This window comes from Camelus ferus, chromosome 23 (assembly GCF_009834535.1).
Source record: "Camelus ferus isolate YT-003-E chromosome 23, BCGSAC_Cfer_1.0, whole genome shotgun sequence".
NCBI lineage: Eukaryota > Metazoa > Chordata > Mammalia > Artiodactyla > Camelidae > Camelus > Camelus ferus.
Window position 1 is genome coordinate 20,980,814 of NC_045718.1, and position 25,349 is coordinate 21,006,162.

At 35.8% G+C, this 25,349-nt stretch overlaps 1 protein-coding gene across 3 annotated transcripts in view; it reads right to left on the minus strand.

The window, feature by feature from the left end:
• INTS7 (integrator complex subunit 7) overlaps positions 1–25,349 on the minus strand; it is a 73,408-nt gene that overhangs the window by 22,237 nt on the left and 25,822 nt on the right. For 2 of the 3 annotated variants that reach the window (XM_006193414.3, XM_032466428.1), the window contains exons 8-13: positions 16,913–17,030; positions 12,319–12,453; positions 9,623–9,720; positions 6,515–6,754; positions 4,738–4,875; positions 3,470–3,676 (exon numbers count right to left, since the gene is read on the minus strand). In XM_006193414.3, the coding sequence (XP_006193476.1) occupies positions 3,470–3,676; positions 4,738–4,875; positions 6,515–6,754; positions 9,623–9,720; positions 12,319–12,453; positions 16,913–17,030 (936 nt within the window). The remainder of the gene's footprint in view (positions 1–3,469; positions 3,677–4,737; positions 4,876–6,514; positions 6,755–9,622; positions 9,721–12,318; positions 12,454–16,912; positions 17,031–25,349) is intronic. The other variant, XM_014566612.2, reaches the window with a different exon arrangement.

Below are 25,349 nucleotides of genomic sequence, written 5' to 3' on the forward strand. Positions count from 1 at the left end.
CACTGTGGGAAAACTCCTGGTATTAGCTAGTTAACTGAAGATGTACGTAACTTATCCAATTCCACTCCTAGGTGGTATCTGAGATTAGTATCTTTTAATAGGGGCAGGAGTATCCTCAGCATTTCAGGAGATCAAGCATCTCCAGCCACTGACTGTTAGACCAGCAGCAGTCCCCCTAACCCCTCCGTCACTGGGACAAACAGAAACACTCTCACATTTCTAAATTGGAGCAGGGGACAGATACACAGCTCTGACTGAGGACTACTGCCCTAGAGGAAGGTATTCAACCTCAGTTTGCTAGTGACATTTTGGAATGAATAATTCTTTGTTGAGGCAAGCTGGATGTTTAGCAGCATCTTTGGCCTTTACCCACTAAATGCCAGTAACACCTTGGCAAGCTGTGATAGTCATAAATGTCTCCAGATACTGTCAAATGGGGCTAAAAATCATGTACAGTTGAGAGTCAGTCTCCTAGAAAAACCTTTACATAGGTACATCAAAATATGTACAAGAATGTTCACAGCTAACGGATACTCTTGCCCCTATTAATAGCAAAAAACTTGAAAAATAAAAATTTCCATCAGCATTAGAATGGGAAAAGTCAACTGATATATAACCATATAATACAAGGGTATACAGCAGTGAAACTGACCTACAGCTTCATGCAACAAGACGGATGAATTTTAGGAACATAATTTAGATACAGCAAGTCAAAAGAAAAATACATGATTCCTTTTTATATAAATTTCAAAAACAAGCAATATAAAACAGCACCTTGTTTAAGAGTTAAAGAAAAGCATGTTAAAATTGTAAAGAAAGCCAAAGGAATGGCACACACGTGATTCAGGATGGTGGTTACCTTAGCGAGGTAGGAAACAGTATACAAACATGGAGGGGCACACATGAATTTTAAAGGCAACAGCAATGTCTCATTTCCTAAACTTGGTGATCAGTAAGGATATTTGATATTTTTAAAATATACATAATATATATGTATATATGTAGGCGTCATACTGATTCAATATTTAATAAAATAAAAAATAACCCACGATTGTAGGCAGATTGCTAAAATGATTCCTCTGATTCATGCCCCCTGGTCTCCACACCTTGTATAATCTCCCTCTGAGTGTGGGTGGAACCTGTAACTTGCTTCTAACTAATGGAATATGGCAAAGGTGATAGATTTTAAGGATGTAATTTAGGTCTCTAATGAACTGACTTTAAATTAGTCAAAAGGGAGATTATTCTGGGTAGATCTCTCCTCATCAGGTGAGTCCATTAAAAGAGGGTCTTGAAGGTCAGAGGTTCTCCTGCTGGCCACGAAGCTTCTACAAGTTTTACAGCTGTGAGGAAATGAATCCTGCCAACACCATGTGAATTTAGAAGAGGACCCTGAGCCCAGGCCTCTGACAAGACCGGCCCTGGCTGACACCTTGACTGCAACTTTGTGACAACATGAGCAGAGGACCCAGTGAAATCATACCTGGACTTCTGACTCACGGAAACTGTAAAATAATAAATGGCTATTGTTTTAAGCCACTAAATTCGTGGTAATTTTACACAGCACAGAAAACTAATACAAACACTTTTTATAATTTTTATTCCTAAGAAACAAGATAACTCTGTCACTAATCACTGTATTGGGAAATCAGACACCCAACATTGCTATGGGCTCCCCATAAGCACAGAATTTTTAACTTGTGTTTAGTCCGGTTGAAGCGAGCAAACGCACAATCCTCATAGCTGGACAGTCTCAGGTTAGATCATCCACGTGTCAGGGAGTAAAGGAGCAATTCATGCTCAGATCATCTCAGTTAAAAACAGAAAGCTAACATCAAATCCACATTTGTTAAATTAACAGTTTTTTTTAAAAAATCTTAAAAAAAAACCCCTGATAGTATAACCAGAAACATGAGACGTTCCAAATGACTGTAAGGATCACACTGCCTTCCCCTCTCTAGACTATATTCTCCAGTGCAGAACCATTTCCTGATTTTTTTTATCCTCAAAGCGGTGTTTGGCACATAGCAAGTGCTTACGTCTGTTGAATGCAGGAACACCATTTCTAAAGATAATTTGAGTTCCAATAACCTGCCTTAGGTCACAATGTGTTAATGGCAGAACGGAGACTAAGACAAGGGCCTTCTGTCATCAAGTACTTTCTTCCTACATCAGAATCAAGTTCTTAACTACTGCCAAGCCTCATTAAATACACATACCACACAAATCATTAAAAGACTATTAAATATTCAGTGGGATTTTTCATAATATTAATTCTATCTGTCTCACTGTGTTGTGAGCCTATCTGTTTCACAGTTCTTATTCATTGTACTGAATGATTAACAATTTTCTGCTCCACATAAACTAGAGAAAGAAATAATCCTACTGATTGGAGCTAATAACCGTACCTTTTGATTTTCTGAGGTATTTATTAGCCTGATACAGGCAACAATAATCTTTTCCTCAAATAATCAAGAGGAGAGAATCACAGTAGTCAATGTTACCCCTTAAAATGAAGGAGAGCCACTCCTATGTTGCTGTTTTAAAACAGCAATCAATCCCTTCTCCCTAAAAATTCATTCTCGAAAAGATATGCACCCACAGTAACCTGAATAATCTCTCTTTTGGACATGTCTATTCTTTGTTCTACTTTGAAGCATTTCTTTTTGGATGGCCCACCATTAAAAATCTTTTAGATTATGTGATAAATGTAAACAGTTATATGAACAGGGACCAGAAGTTTCATGGACCCATCTAAATATATATAACTTTTAAAGCCATGTGACAATACTTTATATATGTTCAAAGGTGATTATACGAACTCCTTACTCTTAAGGGGAAAAAGTGTTTGCATTAATATAGAAAATGCTCATTGTAGGGAACAGGTTCTTATTTAGGAATATAACTAGTTTCAAGGAAATGTTAAGGATCTGCTCTCTCTGCAACCGCCTTTCTTTCTTGGCAGAAAAAAACAGAAATAGCTGGCTGTTAATTTGGCATGGGAGGATATCACAGAGGGGTAAAAAGTGAGGCACTAGCATCCCTGGTAATTTCTTCTTTATTTACAAAGTGAGAAACTCTATAGTTTCTTAGCAAGTAGCTAGTTGCCAGGTGAGATGGGGTGGGGGATGTGCGTCTGACAGTAGCAGTGATCCAGGCTGGGGTCTTACATAGGAGTCTGGAAAGGGAGGATCCTACCTCCACTTATCCTTCCTGCACGGACTCAGCAATCCTCTTCATATGTGTACCTGACACTTGATAAAAACAAAATGATAAATGTTCATCAATCTATGAATGTTAAAAAGTGGGGGAGGGGTTAACAATCTACTTCCATGTCCTACTTATTACTTTAACGCCAAACACATATATATCAGCAGATTTCTGAAGGTGAAAACAGGATATCCCAAAAAGAGAAGGGCGACCACTGTCACCAAGTCATCGTCACCAAAGGAGAATTAAGAGGACTCACTGTTAAGGAAGCAATCCCTTTGTGGTAGAATTTTAAAGATTCAGCAATGCAAGAAAGTGCTGAACTATAACTCTCCTCCTGCAGCCCAGTGAGACACTGTTCTGCATGTGAGAACTCCTTCAAACTGTTCAGCCAGAAGTAGAAATGTTCTGAGGCAACCTGAGTCAGCAAACTCTGATACAGCTCTCTGGCCATGTCATGATTACCCTAAAAAAAAAAAAAAAGGGAGGGAGGCATGATGAGGTTCTTACATGTGAATTAGGCGAAGTAGCAGCTAAAAGAGAAACCCAAACCTTGGCTAAGTTTTAACAATCACTCCTCACCTTACATAACTCTACGAGACTCAGGTCTAGGCGTTTCTTCAAAGAAAACATGCTGAGCTGCTTTTACGCAACATAATGTCTGAAGTTCTTTACCGGAACAGTTCCCGAGAAAGTAAATGGAATTAACCATAACTCAAGTCTAGAATTTTAGTTCAAAATACAGAAAGTTTAAATACTTATTGTATGTCATTCTGTGTGAGCTACTTAGTGGGGTGGGGAGAACACCACCACCAGGCGGTTACCAGGCGGAGCACGGCACCCTCTGCAAATGACCGAGGGAAAGGTAGCTGTTGCGGGGATGGGATGCTTTTTAATGTCTTGGGGCGAGGGATGCTCGGTGTCCTGCAGTGCTTGGATGCTTGGGACAGTTGGGCATAAAAAGAAATGTCCTGTCACTCGTGCTCCTTCTCCCATTAGAGAAACACTATAAAATAAGAACATGTGCTTCAATCACCCAGAATAATGCTTCCCAAACTCTGCTCTCTGGACTCACCCCAGAGAAATTCTACACAATCCAAGCTCTGTACTTCCTCTCAAACAAAACTAATAAAAATTGTTAGGCTTTCTATATGGTTGAGAAGGGAACAGCATACTAGAACTTTCCTGTTTCCACATGAGAATGATAAGGTTGGAGAGAGAGGGAAGAAAGATGAAAAGGGAGGACAGAAACAGTGGGTGGGGGGAGCTGTGCTTACGAGAGCACCAAGCAAAATCAAAGTGGCGCTAAAAACCTACAGCCAGAAAGGGCTCATATTTTTGGAATTCCTGAAGAACATCCCATAACAACATATATTAGGTCCTTTTCTTCATCATCTTTCCAATTCATGATTAACAAATACTTCCACCTTTATCTTTAGTTGTGACTAGGAGTAACAATCACACAGTCTTAAGGTTTGTAACCTGCCATTTTCACCAACCCAGTTCCCACAGAAGGACAATACCTACCATCCGGGATGCCTGTCTGGCAATTCGGTACACAGTCCATCCATTGGAGACACTTTCAAGCTGCTGCTTAATCACTGCCTTTACTTCAGCAGACAGTGCTTTCTGACTGGCTACAAAAATCACAGTGGCCAAGCTCACCTAACAATGAGCAAGAAATAAGTCAAGAAAAACATGTGACTTTATCCAGTGTCATAGATAACTTTACCCAAAAGGGTGAAAAACTAGTCTACCAAAGAGTAACAAAATTTGTCTTTCTTTGACATCTATTAAATTTCCCCTTTGAAGTCATTAGCAATTTAATCCATTGCTCAGAGCATTGTGTATAACAGCAAATAACTAGAAACAATACCCATAAATATGGATAAATAAGCTATGACATAACCACACAATGAAATACCATAGAGCACTGAAATGGATAAACTAGAAATACACTCATCAGTAAAGATGATTCGCACAAAACAGGCAGAAGTCAGCAAAATGTAAAAGGTTAGTTAGCAAAATGTGAAAGGTTACACATATGATAACACATAAAGTTAAAAATACGTAAAAAAGATTGCATCTTAGGATATATACTGATGTAGCAAATGTATAACAACATGTATGGGAATGATAAACGCCAAATTCGGGATAGTGGTTACCTACCCTGATAGGAGGGAAGAAGACACTATCAGGGAAAAACACAGGGACGTACAATTTAACTGTACTGGCACCACTTTTTTCTTAAACCAGATGATGGATGCAAGAGTTTTCACTGTATTATTTCTTATGCTTTTTTGAATAATATGTTTCATAATTTAAAACTGCTTTGAATTAGTACTAACAAAAAAGGGATAAAGAACATTAACAGAAAATGTTGCTTCAATAAAAAATAAACTTGGCTAAGTGCTTCTTGGTACTCCAAAGCTGACACATACAAAGATCCGTACACACGGTGATAACTGCATGATTCGCACAACCACTGCCACTTCGTCTGTCATCAGGCTAACCTTTCCTGATAGCAAATGATGAGATGGGGACAATCTTTTACACAATGCCCCCTGCAGGATTAAACATAAAACTGGCATGAGTAAGAAATTTCATCATGCTTTTTCCCAAGCCATAAAGTCAGAGGACCACAAACAATATGGAGTGGCCAGCTTAAAGCTTACATCTAATTTATGTCTATCTGGAATGTAGTCTACTCTCAGCCCTGGAGAACTTCAACTGAACACTATTATATAGCTTCCATGCCTTCCATTTTTTCTAAGCATGTACCTTTCCCAACCCCAGGAATGTACTAAAACCTAAACTGGATCCTACGCAGCTAAAGAGGTCCTGGATTGGCAAAGAGGAACTGGGTTAATCTATGGTCAGAGATATTGTCAGGCCTTTAACTTATATATTTGGAAATACAAAACAGGACCTGGTTCATTATTTATTTGCTTTGTATTAAAAAGAAAAAAACCCAAAACCCTTCATTTTCATTTTGTCCTTTGTAATAAAACAAAAATATCAGATTGAAGGCTTTAGCTACACTAAGCTGATTTGACGGGGCTTAGGAAGAAAGCAGTTTTATATCTGAACTAGATGCGGCTTTCTATACCAAAAGTGGAAATAGTAAAAAGCTCCTGGTCCAACCCTATTTTGACTTCAGCATGCCCTTGGTCTTAGCGAATTACTTTTAACCTAAAAAGCAAAATAAACAACAGGTTAAGTCAAACAGTAACGTTGACTTCTTAAAGTAATTCCCACTAGACCAGATCCTCTTCATCCACAGGTTTGAAAAGTGGCTCTTTACCAGAAGTTCCTGTTGCTTGTCTGTGGCTGATCGTCCGATCACCTTGTAGAGCTCCATGAGGTCACCGAGCATCCCATCGCCCAGAACAGGCAGCTGCATGGCGATGGCAGCCAGGCAATGGCACATGAGGATGCGGGCGGCGTCCTGAGCACTGTGCAACTGAGTCAACAAGGTCTCAACCACCGACTGGCTGAGGTGGGGCCTGCCCTTGGCCAGCTTCACCATACAATTCAGAGCAATCTGCACATTGAACAGAAAATGGACCAGTTACATTTTGAAGGTATGAAGTGAAGCTTTAAAGCAAATAACTCTACAAGTTACTAGGAAAAATCAAGGAAAAGGATTTTTGGAGGCCTAACACTTTTCTTCATAAGAAACACTTGACATGTTGAACCCATATTAAGATCGGCAAAGTGCACCGTGTTTAAAACTAAAATAACAAGACAAGATTATACATTAACTACTAACTTTAATCTAAGACAATTCAATCTAAAACTTGAGATGAAAATCATAAAGAAGAATACTGAAAGAGCCAAATATATGCCAAACCGAATGTCACTATTACTGCACTTCTGTTACTTTTCAAGAACCGCTTCTAAAGTGCGGTTTGTAGGCCTATGCCAGCATCTCCCAGGACACAGATAAAGACAATAAAGATATAGATTCTTGGGCCCTATCCATCCCCAAATCCCAGCTTAATGGATTGACTTTGTGTGTGTGTGTGTGTGTGTGTGTGTGTGTGTATGTGTGTGTGTGTGTTTGGGTTACTGAGACTTTGAAGTTTTAAAAGAGTCCCAGTGCCCTAGGTGACTCTTAAGAACATGGAAGTAGGGAGAAGCCTTCTAACTTCCCCTTGTATTTCTCAATAGAAATCTAAGAACCAACTGGCCTTAGAGATTCTATTCAGGCCAGTTAATGGCATCACTTAAATCTCAGCCACCAAACTATAAACCCAGAAGCCTTCTCACTTACATAGCCGACAAACTGCTAAATCTGGTCATTTCCACTTTTGTCAAGTCTAATATTCACCTCCTAAGCTCCTTTCTGTTCTCTCTACCACAACATAAGTGTCTCCCTGAGTCCAATCTCTTGAAAAGATGGGCCCATTAACGCATCCTTCATGCTACAACCATGTAGCTTTCAGTGCGTGTTAGGAAGAACAATCATGTCCTTAGGGTCTGACAGACCCGGAGTTTAAGGTCACCTTGCCCTTCACTGGCTAGGTGTCTCTGAACAACTTTTTTCTCTCTGAGACTTAATTTTCTTGTGACTATAAGAGGAGAACAAATTTCACTAGAGTTATGGTGAAGATTGAAAGAAACGTACATACAAGCCTTCAATAAAGTTTGGCACATAACAGACTTATTTATTGATTGACTGAAGTACAGTCAGTTACAATGTGTCAATTTCTGGTGTACAGCACAATGTCCCAGCCATGCATATACATACATACGTATGTTTTCACATTCTTTTCATTAAAGGTTACTACAAGATATTTAACACAGCTCCCTGTGATATGCAGGACATATTTAAATAACAATAATAATTACAACAACAGTTAGAGCATGGCCATTACTTAAAATTTTAGTATTTCATTACTTACAGAATCAAGCCAAAGTTCCCATGATATTTGATATCCTCCATGATCAAGCCACAAACTACTTCTCTAATCTCACATTACATCACCCAGCCATAGTGGGCTCCTTATCCTTCCAACATACCAAGAACATTTCTGCTTTCCTGTCTTTCACAACAGTGGTCTCGGGTTCAAATGACCTTTCATCAATATTGAACTTCTATTCCATCTTTCAAGGCTCAACTCATATGGCATCTACTTGTTCAAGTCTTCCCTAATATCTTTAGTTGAAACTGATCACTCCCCACTCTGTTCTCTCATTAGAACTACACACTGCACTTTTGTTTATACTACCAGAGAACTTGCTGCATTCTGCTTGGTATTATAGTCCCTTACATAAATATCAGTATCCTCTAGATGGGAGCTCTCTCGGCCAGTTACACATGTCCCACTGGGCTGAGTCCAGTGTTTTACTGACACCTACAATTGGTGGGAAGAGGTTTTGGTTTGCTTTCTTTCTTTTTAAACCTTTTAAATAAATGTATTGTGGTTCCAATCCCAGGGACTTACCAATCACATGCTGCCTACTTCCTTCACCACCTCCTGGTTATCAGCTTTATTTTAATGGTACTAATACCTTTATTGTTCATCACTATGACCATATCGCTCTTTTTCTTAACATGCTAAAGTAAGTCACGACTTCCCTCAAACTATACCTTACACAAGCTATAGTTCTTACATTCTCCAATGCCTACCTAGCAGTCTTTTACTTCTATTAATCCTATTTTTCTTATTTTGTACCATCAAAAATTATATTTCATGTTTCACTCCAGTAATAGCCTCATTTCACATTTAAAAAAATCTTAAATAGCTCTAAGATGATTCTATAATTACGTGAAAGTGAAAATTTTGCCATTCTTCACTTTACTTAAAAACTAGGGCTTTCTATACTCCAGAAATTAGTATACACTTACACATCTGTGAGTTTGGCTGCAGTAATTTCATCAGTTACATCTTACCAGTGTTACCTCAGAGTATAAACTTCCAAAAGTGCAGGAGCTCTGTTTAGCTTTGCTTTACATTATCTAGGACCATCATATGTATCTACTACAACTTAATAAACACTTTCAACTGATGGCAAAATAGGCTGAAGCTCAAATTTTTACTTTGTCTATCTTTTGGAATAACAACGCTCAAAATGCTGGTTTTGGAAGTGAAGATCAAAGGCAAATACTTGTTTAAGCCAGCAGTTGACAAACTTGCACTTGGGCCAAATCTTGCCTGTTCTTGTAAATATAAAGTTTTACTGGAACACAGCCACACCATCACTCTTCCTTTTTTTTTTTTTTTTTTTTAACCACACTATCCATGGCTACTTTTGTCCTATAATGGTAGAACTGAGTAGTTGTGAGAGAAAGTACCCTGTAGGCAGAACTTAAAATATTTACTATCGGACCCTTTACAGAGAGATTGCCAATTCACACTTCAGGCAATGAAAATAGACATTATATTAAAATAATGGATGTTTTCACCTTTAAAGTGGCTTGAGCACCTGGGCTATCATCTTGACTACAAAGTACCAGGAGGGATTCCAGGCCAAAAACAGCATCTTGTTCCAGTGCCAAAAGGTCTAGAGGAAAAACACAAGGTTTTTTAGTGGTCAAATAGAGAAGATTAAATACACACACTTACAAGAAAAAAACATTAAGGAGTCAAAGATTTAAGAGACACTTCAATGCGTAAAGCTAACTTTCCTCAATAAGTACATGCGGCATTGCTTCTGAAATGCAAATGCTATCTTCAGACTTCTGTATTTCCACCACTTTATTGAAGATTATAAAAATATATACATTGTATCAAACTAAGAAGCTTCTGCACAGCAAAGAAAACCATCAACAAAATGAAAAGGCAGCCTGCCAAATGGGAGAAAATACTTCCAAATCATACATCTGATAAGGGGTTAATATAACTCACACAACTCAACAGCAAAAAACCCAATGTGCTTTAAAAAGTGGGCAGAGAATCTGAACAGGTATCTTTCCAAAGATGACATACAGGTTGCCAACAGGTACATGAAAAGATGCTCAACATCACTAACTATTAGGGAAATGCAAACTGAAATCACAATGTCACCTCACATCTGTTAGAATGGTTATTATCAAAGAGCCAGAAAATAATAAATGTTGGCAAGGATATAGAGAAAAGGGAACACTTGTGCACTGCTGGTGGGAAAGTAAATTGGTGCAGTCACTACGGAAACAGTAGGAGGCTACTCAAAAAATTAAAAATAGAACTACCACACAATCCAGCAATTCCACTTCTGGGTAGCTATCTGAAGAAAACAAAAACACTAATTCGAAAAGACATATGCACTCTCATGTTCACTGTAGCATTATTTACAATAGCCAAGCTATGGAAACAACCCAAATGTCCACTGATGGATGAATATATAAAGAAAATGTGGTGTATATATACAATGGAATATTATTCAGCCATTTTTTTAATAAAAGAAAGAAATCTGCCATTTGCGACAATGGATGGACCTTGAGGGCATTATGCTAAGTAAAATAAGTCACACATAGAAAAACAAATACTGTATGATCTCATTTATATATGAAATCTAGAACAAAGAAACACCAAGCTCATAGATACAGAGAAAAGGTTGGTGGTTGCCAGAGGTGGGAGGTAGGGAATGGGGGCTGGGCAAAATGGGTGAAGGTGCAAACTTCCAGTCATAAGATAAGTTGTGGGGATATAATGTAAAGCATGGTGACTATAGTTAAAGATACTTTACTGCATATTTGAAAATTGTCAGGAGAGTAGATCTTAAAGGTTCTCATCTAAGAAAAAAAAATTTTACAACTATGTATGGTGATAAATATTAACTCGACTTACGGTGATAATCTCTCAGTATATACAAATACTGGATCAATGTTGTACACCTGAAACTAACATAATTTAAAAAATAAACACACATACATTAAATCAAGATCTAAAGCCACAAAGGTATAAATAAAACCTAACTGAAGTAGTGTCGCCAGCTTAGCTAAAGAAAATACTAAGAACAGCAAACCATGTAGCACGTCTTCCAAACTAGACATAAATCGTGCAGGTCTATTTTCACCTAGGATGTAACTTTCTCATGAAAGTGGAACCACTTTAAGGAAGTAATCAAGACTCCACTTAATCTTATTAATGTTTTAAGCCAGACCATAAGGAATGAACCTCTTACATGTCTTACCAACAGTAGTACTACACCATCTTTTTACTACCTTCGGGCTAAAAATTTCTCTAAAGGTAATAGTAAGTTCTGAATATACTACTTAACCATATTTAGGTTAATATATGTCAGCTTTGAGAACACACAGCAATTTTCTGTGTTACTTGATAGAAAATACTTATTATTATGCCAAACATAAAACAAGTTTAGCTATTCAAATCAAAATCAACATAAAACTTAAAGAAATGTCTCCTGAGTTAGTGTAGGGGCTTGGCAAACAGTGTCTAGTGAAGGCCAGGATGCTAGGGAAAAAAGGTGCTAGTAACAAGTGGTGCTGAAGCCTAGTGGGGACAGGAAGGACTGCGGATCTTATGATCCTTAACAAAGATCAAAATAAGCACTGAAACAGAAGAAATATCCAAAATGCATTTCCTGTTTTTGAACACCAGCAGGAACTTCCTCAAGTCTTTAGGTCAAAAGATATTAAGAAAAAAAATATGCATTATTTTCTATGCACGTACTTCTTAATTATGCAAATCAGTTTAATGCTATAGATAAATAGAGATAAATTCTACGAAAATTTAATCACATTGCTCTGTTAATTCATTTGCCCCTAGGTATTTAAGCCCACTGATAACTTCAGATTTTTTTTTCTAAATTTTCTAGATTTTTTTTTTTTTTTTACAGGTGAACAAACTGATAACCACCGTACAGTCATAAGCAACCCTGAGCCATGGTACCGTACATGCGAATGTAAGCACTCGGAGGAAACGGGCAAGGCTCCATAAAACCTTTCAATTCCACAATCCCAAAGTCCTCATTTTTTTCCCCAAAATATTAAGTAGTCTTGAGAAAAATCTGCCCTAAGAACATTCAGGAGAAGGCAACTAGGAGATAAAAGCATATAGGCTAAAAATAATAAGGGATTAAAAAACCAAATACACACAGGATTCTGGCCAAACTCCAATCTAAAAGTTTACATATAATATCAATCTCGGTCAAACTTACCTTTTTCTTGACAAGAGACAGTTATATTAGTTAGGACTCTCACTCCATGAGCTGCAATGCCCCTGTTATTATGGTAACAGCACTCCTGGGCTAATTTAACTAAATCAGAGGATCTAGGGGAAGAACCCACATTTCCTAAACAAGCAGAGAAAAGTAGCACAGATTTAATTTATTTACATGGTTCAAAAGCAGTTGAGCTTACAGGTTCATTTTTATCATTTTCAAGAGAAAAATCTCTCACAATAAACTTCAACAAAGTTTTCTACCCTCTACCCCATCATCAATATACATCACTGTTTCTTTTTCTCCTGTCAAAGAATCTAGAGTAAGTACATACTAATGGTTCTATAATGATTAGGATCTACAAAATTCTCACAAAAATATTAATAAAAATTGACCAAAGAATACAGTTCAAAAGCCAAAACAACTACAGATTGTGTCTTGGGAGGTCAAATGGATTCTCATTAAAATGGATGTCACTGTAGACTTCTGGTCGGATAAAATCTTACGTTCAAGAGAGGAAAGAAAAGAGAAACAAAAATTTTAAGTTTTGCTGTTTCCACCTCAATTGCTGGCATATAGTTATACTAGTGGAAAGGATTCTGGGATCATCTGAGTCAACACCTTATTTTTACAGAAAAAAATTAAGGCTCAAGATTTTAAGCATCTTGCCATCAAGGTCATAAAATCTGTTAGTTATGCACTACCCTTGTACTTTACACGTTAAATTCTATCCTGTAGTTTGCAGTAATTTTTAAAATTCACACTTGAAATTCTGCACCATAAGATTTATGTTGTGAATATTTTTATTTATAGTGGAGAAGCTCTCAGTTATAAGTGAGTGAGCTTCAAGAAGAATCAGGATTAAATCTTATCTGCCCCCTACCCCCACCCCTGCTTTGTTTTCCATGATTCCTATCAACTTCAACCTTGTCTTTTATACCAAGGACAATCATATTTTTTGACGTTTGAAGGGTACACTGTTACTAATAACATCAGGCAAAAACCAAGACTACCCCAGGCAGTGTGGGACATATGGTTACCTTACTGATTTCCAGTTTAACATACAATCACTAGCTTAGGTAAAGCCTCAGAGTTTTTTAAATAGGTAAAACATTTGAAAGATGAAACTATAAGTTCATTTTTACAAAACTGTGGAAACTGTATTTCTTCTATTCTTTTTCTTGTCCATGTGATATGGACAACGCAGACGCATCTATAAATTTACAAACATGTTTTGCAACTTGCTTTTTCCTTTATTTTTTTCTCATCAAGACACTAAAGCAAGCTTGAAAAAAACCCAGAAAAATCTGAAGAAAAAAAACAAAAATCATCCCCAAACCCACAAACCAGCATGACCTTATTGTTAACTTTCTGGAATACTTTAAAAAAACTTTTTCCCCTAAGCGCACCAATATAAGTAAAAAATTCAGACACGATCAGGGTAAGGAGATACTGCCAATATTCTTCCTTTAAAATTTAATATTTTTTAGCACTTTTCTATGTTAACTGTTTTAGGGATAAAATTATTATTTTCAATTTAATTTTTTAATTTAGAAATAATTTACTAAGATAAATTCACATGGTTCAAAAGGTTCAACTCACAGAAGAAAAAGGTAAAAAGTGAGTGGAAAGTCTTCCTGGTCCACCTAATGTTATGTTTCTTGTGTAACATTTCCAAGAGTCCATGAATTTGCAAACATATATTCCTTTCTTTTTTTCCCCTTTTACACATTGTTGTGCACCTTGAGTTATTTCCCTCTAAACATACTATCATGGAGATTACTCCACATCACATACTCGTTTTAGTAAATTGCATTGATTTCTATTGCAGCTTATGTAATGAGTCATGAGTCATGAGTCATGAGTAATGAGTTCTCTATTGATAGACCGTCTTATGCTACCATATCCCCTATTGATGGATAACATTTTGCTATTACATACAATGATGCTATGAATAACCTCATACATATGTCATTGTTCAAATGTGCAAATAAATTAGTAGGAGAAATTCCTAGAGAGGGAATTTCTGATGCATTTATAATTTGGATGAGTATTTCCAAATTACCTATGCTGAAGTTTAATAACTTACATTTCTATCACCAGTGGATGAGAGGTTATACCCATACCCTGGTCCATACAGCATGTTATCAAACTTCTGAATCTCTACCAATCTGATGAATTGGTTAAGCATTTCAGTGTTGTTTTAATTTGCATTTTGCTTAGGTATGTGTGACAATGAACATCTTATATGCTTAAGAGCCATTTGTTAGGGATAATTTAGACACACTAAATTTAATTTCGCTTTACGAACTATTTATCCTAGTTATACTACAAATCTAATCAATGAAAATATGTTTAAACATTTGCTATTATCTATGGAAAGAATGTAACTTTGAAAAATCCCTGACTTTTATTTCTTGTGAACATTACTTAATCTGGTTATTTAAGCCTTTTGCTGAATTCCATATACAAACTGCAATTTAATAAAATTCAGTAAAAGGACAAATAAAATATCTAGCTTGAGAAGTGCTTGAATATTATAACCTGACATAATGCTTGCAAAGGTCTTTGGAATTAAAAAATAAAGAAAAGGAAAGTCATTTCGTATCTAGGTCAGTTTAGTATAAAAAAGAATCCTGAGTCAGAATCCCTGGGCTCAGGTCTAGGCTCAGACACTTCATAAGTATGTGACTTTGGGCAGATCACTGAAACTCTGTGAGCCTCACTTTTAATTCTTATAAACTCCCTTGCCTGTGCCTCACTTGAAAGACTACTTGTACAGAAGCAATGAGACCTTGTATGGGAAGGCTCTTATAAATTATAAGGTAAAATAATAACTCTGCCTACTGTAGCCCTTTCAAAATGTGACATCAGTCAAGGATACTAACTGCAAGCTAAGAAACTGAGACTCACTGCTTTATGCAGAAAAAGAATTTATTGAAAGCACAATCGGTATAAGAAAGATCGTTGATAAAAAAAAAAGCTGTGATAATCTCTCTCATCCCTTGTAGGCATGCCCCTTTGCAATGTAATTTTCCAACTCCTTGCATCAAGAAGTGTTTATTTCCCCACCTATCCGGGCTTGGCCATGTAACCTGCTTTGGCCAATGAGACATTAAAAAACATGTATAAACAAAAGGTTAAAAAGTGCTTGTATGCTGGTGACTTGTCTTCTTTTGGCTGCTGCTAGAACCCTAAGAACATGATGTCAACAAGCCCAAGCTAGCCCGCCAAGAGTCACAAGGAGGAGACCAAGGTGTCTCAGCTGAAAGCCTTTCCAACCTCGAGCTGGTGATGAGGCCACCTTAGACCATCCAGTCTGGTCAAGGCTGCAGATGACTGCAGTCTCATGACGGAGCCCAGATGAGACCAACAGAACTGTCCAGCTGAGGCCAGTAAAAATTGCTGACAATCAGAACAAAACAATGGTGGTTTTTAAAGTCACTAAGTTTTGAAGTGATTTATTATGTAGCAACAGATAACTAACACAGAGGTACCTCACAGAATTACTGGAAAGGCTCGAAACTAAGATGGACAGGAAAAAGTTGAGGCTAGACATTAATCACGTTCATACCCCAAACCATGCACAGAACTAGTCCAGTGAAGACATTACCACCATTGTTACTGTTCCTTGATGTCACAGCTTATATTACTGCCAAAGGTACTAGACGGAGCAGACATTCCTGCTACAGTGTATCCTGGAAACTGGATGTTGCTGTGGTCATTGCTGTATCACTAGAGCGGATTCCCCCACATCTCTACTTCTTGTTACTGGCTCCCAGTTTAGTTTGTAGTATGAAAATGATCAGTTGAGCCCATGCCACATGTGTGTACCCTAGCTGGCAGGAGGCTTGGCAATAGAGTATCAGGTCTTTTCAGCTTCCTATTAAGATTTACATGGTGGGGAATTTCCTTTACTCATAAAGTTTACATGGTGTGAAGCCATAAAAAAGACAAATGCACAGTGTAGTTCCTTAATTAATTCAAATCAAATTAACTGAATAGAAAAGGAAGCAACAGAGGTTTCACAAAACTTGCACTAAAAAAAACAACAAAAAAATTAAGCCTTAATTCTGTTATGTAAGTAAGCTCCTCATAGGGCATTAATAAAGGCATTCTGGAGTTAAATCATCTTGAATAGGCAACCAGGAAAGCATTACTGAACTGGGGTAAGTTTTTATTTTAATCATTTTCCAGAGGGATAATACATGCCTAAAAGGAAGCAAATGACATTTGCTTTTAAAATTCACCACCAGTTGGCCTTTGAAATGTACTTAAATCCAAAGGGCAATTTGAGTCAGAGACACACAAAAGCAAACCAGCTATTTTAAGCACCCTCAAAAATATTATTTCACCCATATAAAATGCAAAAAAGCACAAATCTATGAAAACCCTTGAGTTAAGACCAAGGATGCAAGATTTTATTATCATAGGGATTAGTTAAGAAATCACTTTGAAATACAGCATACAACAGAGTATGAAATTGAAACCTTCCCTAATTCTAAAGCTTTATAGAGGAAACAACTTGAAAAATCAACATGAATAAAGGATTAGCATGTTATCCACGTATTATTTCCTTTCATTTCTTTACCTGAAGCTATGCTGAAGTAATGTTTGATGGCGATGGTCCCTGACAGTGTGGAAAGAACAGACAGCATCCCAAGTTTTAAGCTGTCATAAGGAGTCTGGAGGGCACATTCACAGAGTACCTGAAATGCAGAAGAGAAAGGAACACAGAAGTTAAAACATCAGTACACCTTAAAATTATCTACTCGTTTTAAGTTTTCTAGCTTTTAGAAAAACTGTATCTTTTTTTCCATGATAAAAAACTTAGGTCAAACTGCCAGAGCCAAGAGGAACCTAAGGAGACAGGTTAGCTAGACATAATGTGGTACCCTAGATGGGATTCTGGAACAGAAAAAAAGACACTGGGTACAAACTAAAGAAACCAGGACAGAGTACGAGCTCTGGCTTATAATAATTAATAATGTATCAAAATTGGTTTATTAACTATAAAAAATATACCATACTCATGTAAAATATCAGTAATTAGGGAACATGGATGTGGGTATCTGGGAATCCTCTGTATTATCTCCTCTCTTTTTCTATAGATCTATACCTGTTGTAAAAAATAAAGTCTGTTATAAAAAAACCATCATGAATGACTTTTTATTCAGATCATTATGAATTACATACTATTTAGTTCTCACAAGCAGAACTTTCAACATATTTTGCTTACAAGAGAGATGAATATTGGAGGGTGTGTGTGTGTGTATATTTTTAAATTAATTTATTTATGTAATAGAGTGTAGCATTCTATCTAGTTAATAAGTGAGTGAGCTATCTATCCTCTTCCATTTCAAGTCATTTACTCTACTCTTGACTAAGGTAGTCTGAAGTATTACCAAAATCAAAATGCTAGCTCTTCTGTCACTGCAGTCAACCTTGAATATATGCTCCTAGTACAGTGACTCTTGGCTCATTCCTTACATTTACTCTTAGGACTCTATGACATTACTGTATGTAATTACATGGTCAAATAACTGTCCTGTTATTAAACTAACTCCCATTCTCTCACAAAGTTTCAGATAGTGAGCAAAACTGAAAGACTAGGGGAACAATTAAAAATAAAATTTCAGAAAGGGTTAAACAATAAATTTAATATGATCTCAATAAAAATATCAACAAAATCCTGGGGAGGGGGAATCAGATAATCTATTTCTAAAGATTACATGGAAAAATAAAAAACAGAAAATATGCAGAAAATTATGACAAAATAAAATGAAAGACAAAACAAGTCCTACCAAATATTAAAATGTATAATAAAACTATAGAAAACAAGTAAGTTTTTATTACTTGTGGGCAGTAATCAATAAGAATTGGTCCCAGAAATAGATGCAAATCATACAGAATTTAATATATGATAATGGCATTTCAAATCAGACAGACTATTCAATAAACAGTTCAAGGACAACTGGACAGTCATCTGGATAAAGTAAAACTAGATTCTTATTTCTTTTTTATGGCAAATAAAAAACAAAACTGTAAAAAGTAATAGTAATATGAGTTAACATGGGAAAAGAAAAGGTAAAAAGATAATTGACAAAAACTGGAAAAAAATTCCTATCATGTGAGATCAACAAAGGCCCAATAACCTTAATATATAAAAAGTTCTTACTAATGAACAGGAAACCAACCCAAAAGAAAAATCAGCAGTTCACAGAAAAAAATTATACAAATGTTTTTTAAGTGTAAAATGTTAAACCTCATAATTTGAAACATTTAAATTAAAACAAGAGTTGCTTTTCACCAATCCAATTGGCCAAGATTAAAGTTTAATAATACATGACACTTTTCGAAAACAGTGTGGGGAAATGGGCACTCTCACACACTGTTGATAGAAAGGTAAAAGAGTGTAAATCTCATTGATGGGTAACTGGCATTAAATACAGAAATTTTATATATATAAATTGAGCTCCCAAATGATATATATATCATTGAGCTCCCAAATTTCCTTTAGAAATTCATGTTCACAAAGCTACTTTTTTTTTTAAACAAACTAGTCAATGTAGCAATATAAATGGCAATGGTAGAAATATTGGGAACAACTCTAATGTCCATCAGTGGGGGTTTGGGAATAAAATGAGAGTCCCACACAGCTGGTAGAAGAATGTAGTTGATGTATATGCTAATACGAGATGTTTCTCAAAATGCATTCTTAAGTGATAAAAAATCCAGAACATGCATGGAGTATATTTTCATTTGTACAGAGAAAAGATGAGACATACACATGATTGCACATGGATGAAAAAATTCAGGAACGATCCATAAGACTTGAGGGAAGAGATGGACAGACTTACGTTTTGCTTACTATACACCTTTGAATTCTGTGAAATTTTTATCATGTGCACATATAATTTTTCAACTGAAAGAAAAACTTAGTTAATAACAAAAATAGCAGCAGCAAACATTACTGTGGAAGGCCATGGCAATAGACTTGAAGATAAAGTAGGTTTCTACTGGTAATGGAAGGGAAGATAGTCCAGGTGATGCAAACAAGAACTGGGGCGATTAGGCCAGAATATGAAGGGTTTATTTGTGGCCTGAGACACATCCCAAATGGACAAAGGCTAAGAGAGAGTAGGGAAGATCAGGCCAGACTGTAGAGGGTCTTGAAAATCAGGCAGAGTAATTTAAACCTGGTGAGAAAGGAAAAGGAAGCCACTGGAGAGGAATGATGTCATCTAAGGTGCTGGGGAGATTACTTTGCAATGGTAAACAGAACAAGTTAATAAAGGAAGCTGAGTTAAGGAGCCATCCTGTAGCCTACGGCAGTACTTCAGGGAGGTTGTGACTGATGATGGCCTGAACTAGAACTTGGGGTAGAAACAGAGAGCAGAGGGTGAATGTGAGAGATGCTCCGAAGGGGATTATATACGACGGTAGGATTCAATTGCTATTACAAAACTTCAAACCTGATGGCCAGAGAATGTTGATTCCATTGATGAAGACTGAGAATTTATGTGGATAAGCTAATTTTAGCAGAATAATCGAACACAGGAAGAGATATGAAGTCCAAGAAGAAATATCCACCAGGCATTTGGAATCTGAGACGAAGCAGATTTTTAATTGAAAGACTCGCATTAGAATTCTGGCTCTGCCACTTATCATCTCTGTGATCTGAGCCAATTACTGAAATCTTTGAGCCTCAACTTCTTTGTCTGTAAAGTGGGGGTAAAGATTTGTACAGAACTGTCATTTTCAGATAAAACACCTCTGGAAAAACATATAAGAAATTAGACATTGGTTGCCACTGGGCAAAGGAACTGAGTGTATGGCAGGACAGTAAGTGGGACATATTTTACTGCATATCATTTTGTAGCTTTTGAATTTTGACACGTGAATGTACTGGCATTAAAAGAATGGAAGCGAAATTTAAAATAAAATATAAGGTGGAGGGTGACATCTATCGTCTGTAATATTAAATAGCTACCGAGAGTTGAAGCACTTTCTAACCTGTGCGAACTACTGTGCGGGAGGGCAACTGAGCTCAGGTAAGAGGGCAAGACTGCTGGGGAATACAAGTCCTGATGCTAAGGGAAGCCGTCCGAGTGGCAGAGAATAAATGGAAGAAGCCCCCAGACTGAACTCAACTCAAAGATTCCACTCTGAGGACAAGGGGCAGGGAAGAATACAAAAAACGTACAGTTTAGAGAGTGGGCAAAGTCAGTGAGGACAGTTACATGCCAAAGAAGCCAAGGGAAAGAGGAGGTTGACAGTGTCAAAAGTATCAAAAGGAAAGCTGATAACGGCAGAAAATGCCTCTGGAGTTAGCATTAAGAACACCAGTGATCTTTCAAGTAACTAAACAAAGTAATAAGGAAACAGATCCAAATGCAAGTGTGTTAAAGAGTAGGGGATGAAGAAATAAAGGAAGATACAGATGTTGTTTTTGAAGTTCAAAACAGCTTTTTTTTTAAAAAGTGCTTGTTATTAGGTAATACTATAGTTTTAATTTATTCATTCAAATTCTTGGGCCATTTCCACTTATCCACTATTTACTGCCTAAATATTTCCACTTATCCACTATTTACTGCCTAAATTGTCCTGCCTTGTATGGTTAATTAGTTTGTACTCAGGAATAAAATTCTCTATCAAATAGCCCCAGAGGTTATGTCTTGTATTTACACATATTCAAAATGACCCCTTACAGAGTGTAACCTTTGGGGATAATCAAGAAGGTAAGTGAGACATTTTATATAAGATGATAATGATATTAATAATTGCAAAGAAAAAATTTACCATTTGAAAAACTGAACAGACTGTTAGAAAAATCTTACGATAAACAATGTTATCTTCTAATTTCTGTCACTTTGCACAATATTGAACACCTAAAATGCTCTCCATAAATAATGGTTTAAAGGTCCATGAATTCAAAGTAGTAAGCTTTACAGAGCACATCACAAAGTTCCCCAGAGGCAGCAAGTCAGGCGTATTTCAATAATGAAATCTGGTTCAAGTTTCTGTTTTAAGGATGTTACCTATTACAAAATTGTTCTTACCAGGACCATTTTTCATATCAACAAAAAGGGAAAATCTAACTCTTCAAATGGCCCTCACTTTCTCACACACCACCATTGTCACTGTCACTGACTAACTGGTCTGAATTTCTGAGACCACTTTCTCTCTCTAGGCTGGGTTAACTCACTGTTCAACTGAGACTGTCCTGAATTACTGTTTTCTGGGTCAGCTCCTAAGTGGGGGCTTCTCCTCTAGAATGGGACTGGCCACCAGGGAAGTGCTCCAAAAAGTATGGCAAAAAGTTTATAATCTTTAAAATAAAGAAAAATGTCACGTTAAAAGTACTCTGTGAAGGGGATTAAGAGGTGCAAAGTTTCCATCGTAAAATAAGCTAAGTCACGGTATGTGATACACAGCAGCAAGAAATATGATCAATAATATTGTAGTAACTCTGTATGAGGAGAGATGGTTACTAGATTTACTGTGATGATCATTTCATAATGTATTTATATGTTGAATCACTATGTTATACACCTGAAACTAACATAATATTGTACATCAACTACACTTCAATTGAAAATACATAATATATGTATATAAAATTGATAACAAGTTCATATTGTATAGCACAGGGAACTATATGCAATATAGTAGTAGTAACTTATGGTGAAAAATAATATGAAAACGAATACATGTATGTTCATGTATGACTGAAGCATTATGCTGTACACCAGAAACTGACACATCATTGTAAACTGACTATACTTCAAATAAATACATACATACATACATACTCTGTCAGAGACATAATACTTCTAAATTTTCTACGTCCCCATTGTACTAACTACAAAGAAAAAGATTATTTAAAGAACCAATTCTCATGTTTAACTTGCCATTCCTCCTAGGACTTGGTAAGGTACAAATCAGAAATCTTAGGAGAGATCAAGTCAAAAATAAAATTATGTGTTTGAGAATATCCAGAACAAAAAATCTTTTGCTGTGTAACACAGGTTGCAAAAATCAATCTATTCAGATAAGACCCTAATATCAGAATAATGTGAACTACTAATACTGATCAACAAAAATGGATATCCTATTAAGATATTTAAAAAACCCAAAGAAAAATACAAACTCATGAAAAGATATTTTTGTTCCTATGAAATTATTTCTGTTTTTGACTACCTTAACAATATTACACCATACTTGGCCCTTGATTTAGGCCCTTCCTTCTTTCAGGTTTTTAAAACATTCAGAATGAAAATATTTCCTTTAAACCTAAAATATTCAATTATAGGTGGAAATTATAACACACCAGTAAAAGTGGCAATGGAATGGACACAATTTATACTTGACATAACAAAACTCAAAAATCAATCAGCAGTGATGAGAATGGCTGAAAGGAAGGAAGGAAGGAAAGAATGAAAAAAGAAAAGAGGGAGCGAGTTAGACCTAGAAGAAAAATAATTACTCTTGGTGACTGAGAGTAAAATTCAAATTTGAAATCAACCAACAATTACCTTGTAAAGGTTAAATCATCAGAAGTGTTTACCCCTGCTCTATCCCAACATTTTCAAAAACATACCTAGGCCTTGAAAAAATGATTATTTGACCATATCCATTTAATTAAAATCAATATGCTCAAGTTTCAGGCACAATGGGAAAAAATACTTTGTGGAAGATTTATTAAAAAAATAAATATTGTCAATTAAAAAGAACTAAAGATAAAAGCCACAAGAAAGATAAAGATAAATCAGAATGAAAAATTCCAGGGAAGATGTGGTATAATGAAGAAACACTAGTAAGCTGTGAAATCAAGAAAACAATGAACATTTCAGTAACCATTAATGTGGTTATGAAATTCAATGCAAATATTATGAAAAAATTTACTACAAAAAAGAAACTGCATAGTATAAAACGAAGTAACTGGTAATGAAATTCCAGATTATTTTAACAAGACATGGGAGGGGGTGTCGGGGGAATGAAGGGGAGTAGAACAGAGAAGAATTTAAGCCTGCTAAAATCTGCAACATTTCAACCACCATACTTTTCATTTTTAATAGAGATACATAAGTTCTTATATTAATATGTTGACTATAGAGGTAGATCAAGTAAAAACGTTTAATTAGCATACTAAAATCTTTTAATTCACGAAGAATAAAGGAACAAAGAAAACTTGATCAAAATAACAAAGGAAACTAATGAAACAAAGAAAACAAAAAGAACACATTATAAACAGTCTAAAATAAGAGGATAAAACAGAAGTAAAAAACCCTCAGATATAGCAATACATGTAAATAAATTATGTTATAACTACTAAAAAACATTCAGATTAAGTCTCAATATATGCTATCTATAAGAATCAAACCTAAACAACAGAGAAAGGTTGAGGGTAATAAAACTGGCAAAGGCGTGATAGATACAATGTGAAGAAAAATAAACAAGTGGCAAATTAACATTACATACAGAACTTGAGGCAAAAAAAGCTTTAAACAGAAGAGGGGATTCTTTTACATTAATAGAAGTTCCATCTATGGAACAAGACAGCATTAAGATTTTTAAATTAAAACAGACATAAATTGGCACGAGAAGCTAATGAGTATCAAAACTTCACAGATCAAAAAGAGAAAAAAACTAAGATGTAGCATACTTAAGTATTATCAGTAGATTCCATACAGCTTTATTTTAAAATACTATATTATATTAGTAATAATACATACATAATTTATCTATATTATCTAATATATATTTAATATATTACATAATATAGAAAATAAACCTTCTTTTCAATCTTAAGCACAGTTTACAAAAAGTGATCCTATACTGGGCCACAAAGAAACTTTAAAATTAGGACTTAATAACAAACGGTTAGCAACAACAAAAATTCCATCAGCAAAAGCTTATCATTTCAAAAACAGAAACTTCCACTTATAAGATAAATACCACACACAAAATGATGACTGCAGTTAACACTGCTGCATGACATATAGGGAAATTGTCAGGGTAAATCCTAAAAGTTCTCATCATAAGGAAGTTTTTTTTTTTCTTGTTTTGGTTTTTCTTTCTTTTATCTATACGAGATGATGGATGCTAAGTAAACTCAGCACGGTAATCATTTCACAATATACGTAAGTCAAATCATTATGCTTAAACTTAAAGAGTGACATATGTCAACTGTATCTCAATAAACAGGATAAAAGAAGAATAAGAAATAAGAAGGAAAAATACTATTTAAACTAATTCCATGGTCAAAGAGGAAATCAAACCTGCTCTCACAGAAATTAAAGAGCAAAATTATTATAATACAGCTGTACCCCAGGATCTGTAGGGGTTCTAGGACCTCCTCCCTGTTGCAGACACCAAAATCTGCAGATGCTCAAGTCCCTTATACAAAATGGCATAGTACTTGCATACATTATGCATTAGAACAGGCACTTCATCAAAAAGATCTGGATGACAAACTGATAAGATGTTTAACATCATTAGTCATTAGGGAAATGCAAATTAAAACCACAATGAGATACCACTAAACACCTATTCAAATGACTAAAATTACAAAATCACACAATAAAAAGTGCTAGCAAGGATACAGAACTAGAACTCATACATTGCTGGTATGTATGTAAAATGGTACAGTCATTATAGAAAACAGTTTGGCAGTTTCTTACAAAGCTAAACAAAATTTACCACACGACCTAGCAATTCTATTCCTACATACTTACCCAAGAAATGTCCTACAAAGATCTGTACAATAGGAACGTTATTTATAATAACAAAAAAAAAAAAAACAAACCCTGGAAACAATGCAAATGTCCATCAACTTGTGAACAGATGAATAAACTGTGGTCCACGTACTGGGATACTGTTCAGCAGTAAAAAGGAATGAACTACTGCTTCATGTAACAACATGGAGGATTTACATTAAGCATTATGCTAAGCTAAAATCATATTACAATATGTAAACATAATAAATGAACACACTGTACACCTTAAAGTTACATAATGTTATA